The following is a 15,745-nucleotide window of genomic DNA, read 5'->3' on the forward strand; positions in this document are numbered from 1 at the left end:
GAGTTTAAAAGCAAAGGTATTGATTTAAGAGTCCTGGGCAGACCTGTATCGAGTCAAAACCTGAAATGATTGAGAATTAGATGCCTGCTCATTACGTGTCCAATAAAAGTAGACATCTGTATTAGACAGTCTGCATATAAATCTCTACATATTATACAGCTTAATGCTTTCAGGCTGTAATTTATAATTTCTTACCAATAAAGTCTGCTGCAATTCTTGTGTGTGAGTAAACAGCCAAAAGGCCACTTATAGAGAACAGAAGTACACAAACAAACATTTGTAAGGCAGAGTAAACTTTAGTAAAGTAGTAAGAAAAAGCAATGACATACAGTAAAACGGAGTGATTAGTTGTAATGTTTCTAAAAAGAAGAAGAAAAAAACAACTAAAAAGGATAAAAGAAATCAGGCCATAATACATACAATAAAATGATACAGCTATTCTGTGTTAAGGATAAAACATCAATCATTTTGTGTCTTGAAACAGTAAAAAAATAAAGAAAAATGAGATACAGAAATCAGAAATGTAACAAAATACATATGGTACAGCTGCCCTTGTATATTATTTACAAAGCTAAAAAGCCAGTGCATAAACATTCGGAAAAATATAGCATAAAAAAAAAAGGGATATTCACATGGCATCCCACTTATCACTGAACTTGGCAGTTGTCGTTTTGTTTTGGAGAGGCACTGACCCGTTCTTGTTTCTCCGGGGTCTTTTTGAAGCTGCGAGAGCGCCTGCTAATTTTCTGCTCTATAGCAGGCACTGGGCTTTTACAGCTGTTTTCCCATGGACTGTTGGTCAGTGGAGATAATACAGCCGCATTGCTCTGGATCGCCTTAGGCACCTGGACCTGAAAGTACATGAACATGATGTCAGGAGCGAGCAATGTTGGGCTGCCAAGAATGCCCAGCGGCAATATCAATATTCAAAACAATTCGTACTGTACACTTCTCTGGGGAAGTGTCAAGATGTGGACAAGTGCAAATGCATAAATATAAGATCTTGCAATCAATGAATCTTCTCTTCTCTCCAAACCTATACACCCAGCATGTACTTTAAGGAGAAGAACAAGTGCTGAATAGTAACTGAAAACTGGCTGTGCTGCAAGCTGACTAATGGTTTGCTCATCCTCCCCATGCACCCTGCCAACAGCTCGCATCGGATTCACTTGAAGCTTAGCTGTTCATTAAGAACTTCAGCTTTTATGATCCATTAAATAGGTCTGCCAATTGTAGAACACCTTTAACTTATGGTGAAGCATTTGCTACGGAATTAAGGGCCAATTTTTTGAGGGTCTACGTGCAGAAATGTTTATACAATGTTTCAAACATATAGCCAATAGAGTCACTTATATTGTAACGCTATTCACTTACAAGTTACCTTACACTGTAACTCATATTCTTGCTTGCTATATTCTATTTTCTATACAGGAGAGCTTGAATTCTTCAGAGCACTTAACTTCTTTTCATCTAATCTGAAATGTCATGCAGAGTTTCATTTGGAAATGCATTCATGGTCAGTAATTTTAAGAGCGGTAAATGAGTTAACTACAGACTGCAGTAACCTTTTCTGAGGGTCTGTGATGCCCTCCCGTGGTTAAAGAATGACTAAATGTTTTCAGCTACACAATGTGTTTTTAATGGTATTCCCTCATTTTTGTTCTTACAATAACTTAAAACACTAGCTCTGTAATTATTCTGGTCTGCTCTTACAATTTGGTATTACTGTACTGCTAATACTGTTGGCTGTTTATGACAAATTGCTTGTATTTTTCCAAACCTGTAAGTTGCCAATCAAGTATTGAACATTTTGCCAATCTTTGACACATTGCATGAAACCACCATGGTTATTATAATTCACTTAAAAAAAGTTACTTAATATAATATTTAAAACTTGAAATTATATAAAAATGTTTAACTTAAAATAAAAAAAGTATATATCAAAAAACAATTAATAAAAATGATGAAACAACAAAAATTACTACAATAATAATAATAAAAAAAATTCATTATACAGGGCCCATCTGAGCCCTATAATGAACATCATAAAATAAGAAATATTAGATCTTCCTACTTCCTTGTGCACAATGGAATATTGCCATTGGAAGATTCATATATACAGTTTTTAATATTACACAGACATTGGTATTGGAATCAATACTATCATCATCAATTTGAATCTTATTTTGCACTTATTTCAAGGAAAAGTTTATATTGAAGAAGTTTACACTTTAAAAGATGTAGTTGCAGGAAATAGACAGAGGCAGCTCTACTCACAGTGTTTGAAGTTCTGCCCTCTGCCGTCTGTTTGGAGATTTGCACAGGATGCTCTGCTGAAACTGAGCTCTGCTGAGCCACAGTCATTCGGGCGGCCAGACGAGGGCTGCAGCGCTGCACTGTGGTTCTGCGAATGATGAATGGACTCATCTCTCCAACTGGAATATCTGCAAAACCTGTACAGAAAGAGGTGATGTAGATGTGTAAAAATAGCAATCAATAAAACATTCCTTTCTTGTGAAAGCTTTGTTGAGAACAACTCGTATGAATATGAATGTACCCTTGATGTGGACTACAGAGAATGACAAATTGCGATAACCTCTCACCTTTCTGAACAAGTTCAGGCAAACCCTCTGGTTTGAAATCCTCATCGTCTACATCTAGTGTGGCTTTAGGTGTGGCAGCCGCAGCTTTCAGTCTCTTGGTGATACAGTGCAAGGCTTCCTGTGCTTTGTTAGGAGTGTCATCTGCTGCTCTCTGTCTCTTTCCTGCTGGCACGTTTGCTTTGTCTTCCACTGGTTTACTGTTCTCCAGGTCAGTCTTCTCAGACCTGAGGGACCTCCTGGTCTTGGGGGTCTTTGTCTGGGTACTCAACTGCTTGAGCTGGTTCTTGAGGCTTTCATTGGTCTCTTCGAGCTTGTGAACTTTGACCATGAGGCTGCAGTATCGGTCCATGCTCTCATCCGCTTCACGGCTCTTCTCCTCCAGAGCTTCCCTCAGCTCCTGTAGTTCTTCCTGCAGGGCATCACTACTGCCGGCATCACCTGTTAACAAGAAAGATGCTCTGTATTTCAAGATACATTTATTCATTTTAGTTATTGTTTCTTTGTCTAACACTTTTCAACTTGTAAGGTAACAGTCCAATGCAAGTTAAGTTTATTATTAGACCAAGTGCTTATCTTCTTGTTTTGTTCATACCTTGTTTCTGTGAGGCCTGCAGTGCTGCTATCTGTTGTCCCTGCTGCTGAAGTTCTTCTTGAAGTGCCTCCTTCTCACTCTCCAGCTGTTTGCACGACTTCATCCACAAATTGATCTTACTCATAGCACCGTCCTTCTCTTTGGACAAGCGCACAACCTTTGAGTCTAACTCTGCCTACCAATAAATATGACGGTTAATTATTTGACTAAAACTTGAATATTGAACAGAATTAAAAAAATATTTATTACATATTACAGGAATGGGGAAAAAAGAAAAACAATACCTTTTCTTTTTTACAAAGTTCTAATTTGTTTTGTAACTCCTTGAAGGTAGAGTCCACATCTGCATTTTGAGACTTGAAGCTATTGAGGTCTGATAGATACCGTGCAGCCTTTTCTTCAACCGCCATACTTTCTTCCTTCAGTTTATTAAGCTCCATCTCATTCTGTAGAGAAAAACAGAGAAGAACTTGATCAGAAATACAGTAAATGAGAAATATTATTACAGTTCAAGATAACTCTTTTCTATTTAAAAAAATTAAAGTTTTAATTCTTATTATTATGCATTGTTACCGTAACACCTCTTGCAAGAACGCACAGTCCTACTCTCATAAAAAGCACATTGTTGCAGTGTTACATCTGCCCACCTGCTGCTGTACACGTTTCAGGTTCTCCTCATGCCTCCTGTGGTTTTCCTTTATCTGAACATCATGACTTTCCTGAATATCAGATACATTTTTCTGTAGGCCATCTTTTTCTGTTGTCAGTGCTTCTAAGCTGAGCTGGAATGTGCAATAAAATAGAGTGTAAGCAGAGACTGAACATTCATGAAGCCAGTAAAACATGGTGAAGGAGAATTCATACCTTGTATGTCTCGATTTGTTTTTGAGACTCCTGCAGTTGACAAGTCAATAGATTTTGATTAATCTCCAAAGCATTCTGTCTTTCCCTTTCCTCACACAGTCGTTGCTGATGTTGTGTTTGGAGGTGCAAACTGCTCTCATGTAGTGCATTTAACTGAAAAGTAATATGAATAAATTAATATGAGAAATAAAAACAAGAACAAAGTAAGAACAGCTAAAGATGACAAAAATACCTTTTCTGTTACTTCGGAGTTCATGAGCGTCATAGCATCAAGTTGGCTCTCTAGATGCTGGATATTATTCTCCAAAGAAGTTACACTTTTCTGCAAAACCTCTATCTTGGTAGACTGCATCTGTGCCATCTCCTCCAACTGTGCAATAGTAGACTGCAACTCAACCTTGTCCTTTTTCAATTCATCTCGCTCTTCCTGACTTGAAGATAGTGCCTGCAGCTCAGCTATTTGTGACTGAAGTTGTGCGTTTTCTTTGCTAAGATCCTGCTGCTTGTTTTCTAAGTCTTTCAAGAGCAACTGTTTGGATGAACGAAGCTCCGCTTGATACCTTTCATATTCAAGGACTCTCTGGGAAAACTCTTTGTTTTCTGATTGCAAAGACAGCAACTGAGTGGTCAAATCCTGTGCTTTCTGTTCTTTCGATTTTACTTCTGTTCGACAGAGTTGAAGTTCCTCCTCCATGGCATCAACTTTTAAATGGAAGTCCTCAATTATTTGTTGCTGGTTCATTGTTGCCTTTTCCACCGATTTGAGCTTTTCAATAGCTGCTTGATTGGACAACTGCAATTCATCAATTAGGTTGTTCTTTTGTTGAAGTTCTTGCTCAAGTTTATACTTCTCCTCCTTGAGATCTTTCAGCTCACTGACCATCTCTTCAATTTTCTTGGTAAGCTCTTGTGTCTCAGCCTGTACTTCCTCGAGCTCAGCTTTGGCAGTCTCTGCTTGAAGAATGGCGTCCTCTAGATTCTGGTCAGACAGTTCTTTATCTCTCTCCAGCTTTTCAATGCTGTCCTGAAGAACATCTGTCTTCCTCTGGGCAGCTTTGAGCAGCTGACTCATGTGGTTCTTTTTCCGTTCATCAGATTCAATTCGTACCTTCAGTTTTTCAATGCCCTGCCTCATCTGAGCTACCTCCTCCTGAGTAGAAATCAACCTAGAGGCTATTTCACCTTTCTCCAAAAGGGACGATTCAAGTGATTGGGACAGCCTGATATTCTCATGCTCAAGTGAATGGATTTTGGAAGACATGTTTTCAGACTCTCTTGAAGCAAAATTCTCATTGCTCTTTAAACCATTAAATTCACTTAGCAGATTTTTTTTGTCTTCATTCAAAAGAGCCACTGTATTCTCAAGGTTTTGAGACCATTGAACGAGTTGCTCTTTTTCTTTCAGCAGAACATCAATTTGGTTAGCTGTCACCTCATTTTTTCTTTTCCCAATCCTAATGTCCTCTTCTAGCTCTTTTATAAGTTCTCGTGTATCGGTTTCTCTCTTCTCCAGAAGCTCAGCCTTTTCTTTCCACTTCATTAAGGAGAGATTTTCACTTTCCCTTTCATCAGCACACAAAATAAGCTCTTCTTTAAGCCGCCCACCTTCTGCCATAGTTATATTAAGTTGTTGCTCAAGGCTGCAATTTGTCCTCCTAGCTGCTTCAAGCTCTGCTGCTTGCTTCTGCTTCTGTTCTTGTATCTCTTCTATGTCAGCCTCCATGGATAGGATGTGCTTCTCTAAATTAGCCTTCTCCGAACGCACTCTTTTTAGTTCACTCTCAATCTGGAAAAACTTCTCATTCCACTCACCTTTTGCCATCTCTAAGCTTTCCATCATCTCCATAACATCTGAGAGCTGGCATTTGGAGGTCTGCAACTGTAGTCTAAGTGAATCAATCTCTTCTGTCAACTCTCCAATGTGGTTGTTCAGTTTCTTGTTTTCTTGAGTAATGGACGTCAACTTGTCTGTGCCGTTTGTCTTTTCGATTTCGATTTCACGAATTTTGCCCTCCAAGTCCAAGCACAAATCATTTCTAGCTGCCATTTCAGATTCCAAGACTTCAAACAGGGACTGCAAATGAACAAGCTCCGCTTCTCGCTTTGTTAGAGTTTCCTTAAGTGTTTCAAGTTCTACAAGTGATGTTTCACTTTTTGGGCTAATATCTGGAGTGAAGTCTGACGGTTCAGGTTGATGCAGTATTTTCTCTTGTGCTTCATGTGTCATTTTTTCCATTTCCTGATCAAGATGGGAAAAAAATATGAATACAAATGAAGAGAAATTAAATAAAATAGATTTTTGATATAAGCAGTGCTTTAAACTCACATTTTACCAAGGTACATTTTCAAAATGCAGCAATTTAAAGGTGCAATCTGTCATTTTCTAATTTATTTTGTATTGGTGCCATAGTAAAAATGTGCAGATCAGTCAGTCATGATCAATTTACTTCACAATTTTTTAAGTAAAAAACACCTTTAAGTAAGCTTTATGTTGTGAAATACATAGGTTACCTGGGAGGGTTCAGTAGCCAGCAAGGAGGATGATGCAAGGTCCAATTCCTGCAGTTGTTGCATGGTTGCCTCCAGTTGTGAGGACAAGATCTCTCTGTGTTGCTTTTCTTCTTTAAGTTTGGCCTCTAACTCATTTCTGATACTGAGCATTTGTTCCTCCATTCTCTGGAGCTGTTTAGCATGCTGTAACTTGAGTTGTTCTATTTTAATTCCTGTTTGCTCCTCCATGGTTCTGATAGTCTCCTTAAGAACATGAGACATCTCCTCAAGCTCCCTGGATTTATTTTGCATTTGATCTTTCAGCGGTATATGTTTGCCATCCTCATCTGATGGCAATGACGTTTGGGCCTCTTCTTGTGAATCAAGATGCTCTCCAGGTGATGAAATACCCAGGACAGCAATATCTTCTTCAAAGGGCAAAATAGATGTGTTAGCAAATGGCATTTCACAAATATCTTGGTCATTCTCATCTGCAGTTTGCTCTTTTTTTAGTGTGTCTGCATCAGAGTTTGCTGCAAGAATCTTCTCAGATTGAAGTTGTTCTATGTATGTTTGCTGTTCTGCAATTTGAGATACCAGAGAATCGTTTGACTGCTTTAATTGATCTATTTGCTCACGGGAATTCTGGGCATCTGCTCTTGACTCCTGAAAACCGGATTCCAACTTAAGCTTTTGTTCCATAAGATTGTTGTACATTGCTTCAAGGTTTGCCTGCTTACAATTCTCTTGCTCAAGGGAATCTTTAAGTGTTTCATGGGTTGCACGTAAAGACTCCAACTCAGTGAATAATGCAGAACTGGATTGTTGTTCTTTCTGTGTTTTCTCCAAACATGCAGATAGCTGTGACACTTCAAGTGCGCTTTTTGCATAGTCTTCTTTGATGGACTCGAGCTCTGCTTGTAGGATGGACCTCTGTGCCTCACTCTCACCTAACTTCGTTTCAAGAACACTGATATTGCTTTGCAGTGCCTCTACTTGTGCTTCAAATGAATTGATGCAGGTTTCATTATCTTCAAGATCCATTTGCAACATTTCAAGCTGTACTTTGATTTTGTTCACGTTAATGTTTTTTTCGTTCAGTGCTTCTAATGCTTTAGCTTGCTCAGATCGAGCCTCCTGAAGTTTTCCTTTCAAAGTTTCAAGCTCACAGGATTTTGCAGCTTCTTGGCTTTTTAAATCTGCCAAAGCAGCTTTGAGACTTTCTATCTCCTGCTCATGCGGAGATGCACTTTGTTTCAAGTCTTCAAGTTCCTTTGCAACTTTCTGATAGGAATCAGTGACCTCCCTGAGTTGGTTCTTAGATAAGTCAAGATCTTGCTTCAACTTTACCTTTTCAAGAGCAGCCTCCTCTAGTTTCTCTGAAGCATTTCTGGCCTCTAGACATTTACTCTGTAATTCTGCTCCAAGTACACTGATGTGCTCCTCTAAACTCTTTTGTTTTTTAAGGTGAGTTTCAATTTCAGAGACATGAGTTTCAGATTCCTTGTTGTGTCTTTCAGTGAGCTTCTTGATACTGGTCTCGAATAACGCTCTTTCTTCAGATATGTCTTGTAAATTTTTTTCCAGACTTAAATTCAGCTCTGCAGATAAGTCGAACTGTTTTTGAAGACTTTCTAGTGAATTCTTTAGTGTGGTGGACAAATTATTTGAGGCCTCAAGCTCAGTTTGCATTAACACAATATTTTCTGCCACTGCATCTTTTTCAGCAAGTGCTCCTGTCATTTCAGAAACCTGTTTAAGAAGATTTTCTTTCTCTTGGCAAACAACATCATGGAATTTCTGGAGGCTTTCACACTTCTCAGCTAGATCATTAGCTTTATTTTCGACCTCTTGTTGTTTCACTTTGAGTCCTCTAAACTCTTTTGTTTTTTAAGGTGAGTTTCAATTTCAGAGACATGAGTTTCAGATTCCTTGTTGTGTCTTTCAGTGAGCTTCTTGATACTGGTCTCGAATAACGCTCTTTCTTCAGATATGTCTTGTAAATTTTTTTCCAGACTTAAATTCAGCTCTGCAGATAAGTCGAACTGTTTTTGAAGACTTTCTAGTGAATTCTTTAGTGTGGTGGACAAATTATTTGAGGCCTCAAGCTCAGTTTGCATTAACACAATATTTTCTGCCACTGCATCTTTTTCAGCAAGTGCTCCTGTCATTTCAGAAACCTGTTTAAGAAGATTTTCTTTCTCTTGGCAAACAACATCATGGAATTTCTGGAGGCTTTCACACTTCTCAGCTAGATCATTAGCTTTATTTTCGACCTCTTGTTGTTTCACTTTGAGTAGTGCATTATCATGCTCTAAGCTTGATGCCTTCCTTTTTCCTTCTTCTATATCTTTTGCAAGATTCTCAGCTATTGTCTTCTGAGTTTCCAACTCGGTGGCGGTCTGAACTTGTAGTTCCTTTACTTTTTCCAGGGAACTTCTGGTTTCTTCTGCCTCAGAAACAAGACAATTAAACTGCTCTTCAAGAGCACAGAATGACTTATTCTTTTGTAGCAGAGATTCAACTTCAAGAATAAGATCTTTTTCCCTCTTTTCCACTAAAGACACTTTCTCTGCTAGATCTTCTCTGACTTTAAAAATATCATCATACTTTCCTTGGATATCTGCATTTAAATCTTTTTGACACTTTAGGTCTGATTCCAAGAGGGCAATCTTCTCAAGTACCTCCTGCAGAGATGTTTCCACATTCAGTTTTTCTTGTTCCAGCTCTTTGTTTTGTACAAGGCGGTCTTCACATTCTTTAGCTAACATGTCTTTCTCCTCTTTAAATTTCTCTAGCTCCTGCTCTCGCAAGGCAAAGGTTTCCTGAAGATGCTCAATCTCAGTTCTGTTCATTTCAATAATAGAGTCCTTTGATTTAGCCAGGTCGCAAGCACTTTCATATTCAGCAAGGAGTTGACCATGGGTCTTCTCCAATCCTTCCACCTTACTTGTTTCTTGATGCAGTTTAGCTTCAAGCTCACGCACCTGCTCCTGCATCAGAGTGATTTGTTGCTTCAAATTGTCCATTTCCTTATTATGTTTTTGATGTGTCTCACGTAACTGCTGTTGAAGCTCCTCATATACTCTACCTTTTTCCTCCAGCTCCACACATTTTACAAGCAGTTCACCTTTGAGTGAATCAATCTGACCAGATAGGCAAATCTTCTCATTTTGTAAATCCTGCATCGTTTTCTGGAGACCATCATGAGCATAATTGAGTTTGGCTTTATCATTCTCCAGATCTGCAATTTTACTCAGCATTTCTTCACGGTTGGATTCAGTGTTATTAATCAACTGTTCCTTTTCGGTTTTCCACTGCAGAAGAGCCTCAAACTCTTTCTTCATCTCAGCAACTTCTTTCTGACAGGAGTTTGAGGTCATTTTGAGGTCTTCATTTTCTTTCTCCATTGCACATATCTTATTAGCTTTGAGTTCAACTTCATGAACTAGTTTTTGCAACTCGGCCTGACTCTTCATATTCTTTGCTTCTGTTTCAGCAAGAGTTTTCTTGACATTTTCCAATTCTTGAGCAGATGATACACTTTGATGGTCCAATTTTTTGCGAAGCTCAGTCAGTTCTTCACTCTGGGTTTGTGTCTTAACTGAAAGTAGCAAGTAAACAAAATGATAAGATGAAGTATTTCTTTAGATTCTTTTTGAAATCTTTGTTTTTAAAGTGTTATAATGCAATACACTTAATTGGTACATTTTTTATAAACTTTTGTAACATACCTTTTAAATCATCCACCATTGTACGGCTTTTGGCAAGGTTTTGCTCAGTATTTTGTTTTTCCTCTTCAAGTTGTTTGACCCTTTTCATTCCTTGATCTAACTGACAACTGAGAGTATTCTTCTCTCTCTGCAACTCCTAGGACGAGAAGAAACAACACATTCAAATGCTGGCATGCTCTGCATACTCTATAAAGTAAAATCTGTTATTATTAAATGAAAACAAGCAAACTAATACCTTATCTTATATAACAGACACCCATGCAACTTACATCAAATTTCTTCTTTAATTCTGTCTCCTTCACTTGACTGGCCTGCAATGCCTGTTCAGACCTGAGAAGTTTCTGTTTCAGCTCCTCCAAATCTTTCTCCAGTCGATTCTTTAGAGCAGTTACCTTTGAAACCAGTGACATTTTGTTATGATTATGCATGTTTGGGTTAAGTAACTCAAAAAGAAACGAAGAGAGAAAATATAATGAACAGAAACGTGTTATTTATACCATGCCTAAAACATTATTCATAGCTGAATTTTTCAAATTACCTTATCCATATCTGACTGCAAAACATTGTACTCTTTTTTGGCTTGCTGGATCTCCATACTCGTTTTATTTTTAACCTGGTTAAATTGCTGATCAAGAGCTTGATGGGAGCTTTGAAGTTGTGCAAGTTCCTGAAATGAGTGAAAGGACAAACATTTTTTTAGTTTTAACTCATCCAACATTCAGAAATATAAAATATGTTAAATGAATTATATTTGACAGTAAGACAAGACCTTTTGACTCTCTCTCTCCTGGTCCTTGATTTTCTGCTCCAAAGATCTATGCATGCTTTCAGCATTATGTCTCTGACAGTTCATCTCCTCTGTTACCTGCTTCAGCTTTATCTCAAGAGATGAACACTGAGGAGCCAAATAAACCAAAGATTAACTACTATATTCACATGAATTAACCTATTGTTCAACCAAAAGACTGAACAACACACAACATATAAAATACATACAGTGGCCTCTAAAACTGGACACCTAACGTTTGAATATCTTGATACATTATACATAAAATAATCAATCTTAAAACATCAAGCCAAGTGGCAATTATTTGTAATAACCAACCACACTTTTGAAGCAAAATAGTTCAAAACAGTTTTGTGCAATGATTTTCCTGAAAGTGTGCTTTTAATATAATACAGAAGACATTCATATATTTTAAGTGTTTTAGGTCTCCAAGTACTTTTCTGGGGCCACTGTATACAACATAACTTAATATGACATAGCTTAAAAGATAACAAAATATAAATGCATTAAGCTGACCTATACCTTAGAAACTGACTGCTCATACTGTCCTGTAGATTTTGTGAGTTCATCTCTGGACTTGCTGACGAGTTTGTCCTTTTCTGCCAGATCTTTCTTGGCCATTTCGAATTGACTTTGAATTTCACTGAATTTATTGACCTGATTCTTCATTTCCTTCTCTTGAGCTTGAAGACGGAGCTCTAGCTCAGAAACCCTTGACCTTAGATCTGAGCAGCATGAGAAATGGGGGGGGGGGGAAAGAAAGGAAACAAGATGTGTTACCTTAAGGCATATGAAGATTATCACTGTAGTGCTATACTCAAAAGCATATTTTCATGTACATAATAAAAAATAAATCCATCTGTAAGGTCAGGCCAACCTTGATTTATATTCTTAAGTTGTTCCATCTGCTGTGATCCAGCTGTGTCACTTTGAGTGCCTGATGTGAACGGCTGGTGGGGCTTAATTGGTGTGTCATCGTAAGACCATGACATCCCAGAGGGTCCGTTTCTTCTGCTAGAGGGTGTCTCAATCCCAGTCAGAGACTGATGACTGTGTGTTTGGTCTTGCTGCCAAGGGAAAATTGAGGACCCTGCCTGCTGTCTTGCAATGTCTTTATGGCTCACTGTAGACTGGTTCAGAAGCTTCAAGTGTTACAAAAAAAAAGAGATGCATTTTTAATATTTAGTAAATTAATATAATAACTAGCAACAAGGCTTTTTTCACAAACAAAAAATATGTATTTTACTTACTTTTACATGCATGACTTTGATTTCAGCTTCCAACCTTTTCCGCTCCTCAACCTCTCGATTGTACTTTTCCTGTAGGTCACTTAATTTTGAATCTGAAGATGGCAATTATTACAGTGTTACAGTGTGTTGCATCCATTCTGAATTGCATTTTTTGCTTTCTGTAACTTATATCTTACCCTGTTGCCAATGATTAGGTGTCGCAGGGGTTGCAAAAGTTTTCTGTGGCGTACTAAACGGTTGGATTTCTGAAGCATGTGAAGTTTGGGACCGTTCCAACTCATGCTTGTACCTGAATGAAAAAGGTCAAATTAAGCCAAGACGAGTCTTATTGTTTACAATATGTTCTAATACAGGGCTGTCCAAACTCGGTCCTGGAGGGCCGGTGTCCTGCAGAGTTTAGCTCCAACTTGCCTCAACACAGCTGACTGGAAGTTTCTATAGCCTTGTCCAAATACCCACACTTGCGGTCTTTGCACTTGAACACTTGACTACTTATATGACGTACTTCCTGTATTTGGCCCAAGTGTTCAAGTGAGGATGAAGACCACAAGTGTGTGTCGAACTTTTAATTACCTGATGGGACACACTTGTAGTGTTGTAAAAATGCAACTGTTTACATAGCTTTATTTTAATTTTAAATACTTTGCATTTTAAAATCAACTTCTAAATGAGTCCCTATAACATGACAATTTTAATTTGTGGTGCTTCTAATTAAGTGATAAAAAGCAGTTGCAAATGTTGTACAAAATAAATATCACCACTACTCATCTTTGCACCAATAAAACATAAACCTACCAAATTCTATGCAATATCTAATTCTTATATTAATATTTCACTTGCATTGGAAAGGTCTCTGTGACCTCTCGCGAGATCTCGGCAAAAAGTCTCACGATTTATTTCCAGAACATGATGCATGATGGGATACACTACGTCTCGAATAGCCCTCCGGAGCGGTATTCGAGATAGTGTGGGTTTAGTGTGCTTTAAGGGCACTGCGCTCTGGCGTTTTTAAGACCTGGGACAGTCTTGCGCACTTACTTCCTGTCGCGCGCAGGCGCTCTCAAGTGGCCAAGACCACAAGCGTGGGTATTTGGACAAGGGGAATGCCTAGTAAGAGCTTGATTAGCTGGTTCAGGTGTTTTTAATTAGGGTTGGAGCTAAACTCTGCAGGACACCGGCCCTCCAGGACCGAGTTTGGACAGCCCTGCTCTAATATTTGAAGGTTATTCAATTATTTACTTATATATAAAAACTAATGATGATATTATATTGACAGCTTAGGCACAAAACAAGTATTTAACACTGTCCACTTACCTTTTGACCTCTTGTTCTAGTCTATCAATCTGCTTCTTGCACAAATTGAGTTGACCCTCCAAATAATTCACCTGTTGCTCCTTTGTTTGGATGTCATGTGTAAGTTTCTGTCTAGACTTTTCCAGACTTTCACAAGATTCTACCAAAGACTGATTTTCCCTCTTAAGGGCAGAAGCTTCACTTTTCTCACTGTCCATCTGTAATGAAATATAATACACATATGATGCAAATTTAACGGCATTCATTAAGATGCGACAGAGGAAATCCACTCCATTGTTTCTCAGGTAACTGACCTTTTGCCTCTGTTTTTGTAATGTAGCTTCAAGGGAATCCAGCTGAAACTGTTTCTGCTGTCTCTCCTTCTTTATCTTGTCAAGTTGCCCTTCAATCTCTTGGATCTTTTGTAAGGCCTTTGCAGGAAGGCCATCCTTCCACTCTTCTACAGCCCAGCTCATACTTACTTAAGATGCTGTGTTGCTCACCAAAGACACTCTGGCATGCTCTGAAAAATGCAATAAGGTAGACATTTGTTCTGTAAAACCCTCAATCACACAGCTTAAACATTATAGAATCATGTACAACATTAAACAGACTATAAAACTGAAGCAAAATAAGAAACACTTGATCATATATAATACAATAATATACACAATTAAAATGATTTAAAATTTCAATTATTATTACAGTTCAGTGTTCAGAAATATTCACACGTTTTGATACAATTGAATGTTTCTTCAATTTTCTTATAAAGTGTTTTTCATTCACCTAATATGGCGCACTATCAGATCATACAACAATCTCAAAATTTTTATTATAAATATTGGCAACTTTAGCATTCAATGCAGTTAATAAATGGAGAATACAGCATGGTTTCAAACTGATTTTTAGCACAATCGATTAAAATGTCACCACAGTCTGACAAAAAAACCCTTGATTTTGACAACTTACTGGGGTCACAAAATAATCATATTTGGCATTTTATGCATCTATTAAATGTTGTAATAATTTAGTTAGCTACTACCTGAAACGACTTAAAATAAGTAATTATAATACATTTATTTATGTGACAGAGCATACATGTCACAAGAGTTTACTAGTACATAAATGTATTGTAAAAATAACTTTAAAAAGAAAAAATAACGATTTCATCAGGACATGTATTGTAATTGTTCTGTACTCATATCACGTGAAATTTGAAAAGAGGACCTTTAGGATGAAAAGAGTTTGCTTTCGTTTCCATAAATAATAATAATGATAATAATCATAAAAATTAGATTTTTAGAGATTACAAAAGAGGTTTATTTCATTTATAGATAAACCCGGCTATTATGACACAATACGAAATCATCACGCGGTTGGTTTTAACACATCAATCAAATACATTTATAACGACAAAGACTTTAGACATATCCCACTCTCAACAATATTATACTACATTCTACAAAAAAAATACATAATCTTACCAGAACGAAAGTAGGAACCCCTCACGGTTACTCTGCGATTACCCTAAGGTTCTTCTTCTCTTGTGTCTGTTTTTCAGTTACTAGAGTATAAAATTCAAAAAGAGTTCAACGTCGTTATTGGTGCGTTTGACAAATGACGTAAGAACATATCGGGCTCTGATTGGACACTCCTATCTATTCGAATGTAACTCCACCCATTATTTTCTAAACAATTTTTTCGGCCCTGAAATGAATGACTGTCGGGCGGTTGAGTTATTTAGCTCTCGTCCAAACATGCAGACAACTGACAGATGCAGAAAATAACGCGCACACACCTGAAGACAAATAACGTTAATCGCTTCAAAGGAATTCATCCTCTTCCTTTAGTATTCCTATTTATTAAAAGAAAACTATTTTAAGCATCGTTCTTGTCTGTATTATTGCTGGCTTTGTGCAAACTGCTGATCATAATAAATGCACCACATATGATTTGTGATTATGTGCAATGATTTCTAATCCCTTGCTGTTATGCACTTCTGAATGGTTACATTTCTGTTCCTGTTTGTCTTCCTGAATGCAATGATCTGTGGGAAGATGAATGGCGCCATGCTGCTTCCATAGGGCTCTGCCAAACACGTGCTCTCGGTCATAGCAGATGGTATGAGAGCC

The 15,745-nt window shown here is 37.7% G+C and overlaps 1 protein-coding gene across 1 annotated transcript; it reads right to left on the reverse strand.

Moving 5' to 3' along the window:
- Positions 1 to 440: 440 nt before the first annotated feature.
- On the reverse strand, positions 441 to 15,179 carry cenpf (centromere protein F). The gene is made up of 21 exons (XM_016282324.1): positions 15,098 to 15,179; positions 13,928 to 14,134; positions 13,635 to 13,831; positions 12,497 to 12,609; positions 12,321 to 12,412; positions 11,948 to 12,212; positions 11,593 to 11,795; positions 11,053 to 11,178; positions 10,822 to 10,950; positions 10,553 to 10,675; positions 10,284 to 10,419; positions 8,826 to 10,153; positions 6,571 to 8,397; positions 4,292 to 6,298; positions 4,060 to 4,212; positions 3,843 to 3,977; positions 3,480 to 3,641; positions 3,196 to 3,370; positions 2,604 to 3,041; positions 2,278 to 2,453; positions 441 to 851 (listed from the first exon to the last, which is right to left on the reverse strand). Exons 2-21 carry the CDS (start codon positions 14,087 to 14,089, stop codon positions 648 to 650), a joined length of 8,151 nt encoding a protein of 2,716 aa, XP_016137810.1. The 5' UTR covers positions 14,090 to 14,134; positions 15,098 to 15,179; the 3' UTR covers positions 441 to 647.
- Positions 15,180 to 15,745: the final 566 nt, after the last annotated feature.

Source organism: Sinocyclocheilus grahami, unplaced genomic scaffold (genome assembly GCF_001515645.1).
Source record: "Sinocyclocheilus grahami isolate Dianchi unplaced genomic scaffold, SAMN03320097.WGS_v1.1 scaffold158.1, whole genome shotgun sequence".
Taxonomy (NCBI): domain Eukaryota; kingdom Metazoa; phylum Chordata; class Actinopteri; order Cypriniformes; family Cyprinidae; genus Sinocyclocheilus; species Sinocyclocheilus grahami.

Excerpts from the sequence above, each read along its gene's own strand:
- cenpf (XM_016282324.1), bottom strand. The coding sequence starts at position 14,089 with ATGAGCTGGGCTGTAGAAGAGTGGAAGGATGGCCTTCCTGCAAAGGCC. Across the intron at positions 11,796-11,947 it reads ACTTAAGAATATAAATCAAG|ATCTAAGGTCAAGGGTTTCT; the intron begins GTTGGCCTGACC and ends CATGCTGCTCAG. Across the intron at positions 3,042-3,195 it reads GCAGGCCTCACAGAAACAAG|GTGATGCCGGCAGTAGTGAT; the intron begins GTATGAACAAAA and ends TCTTGTTAACAG.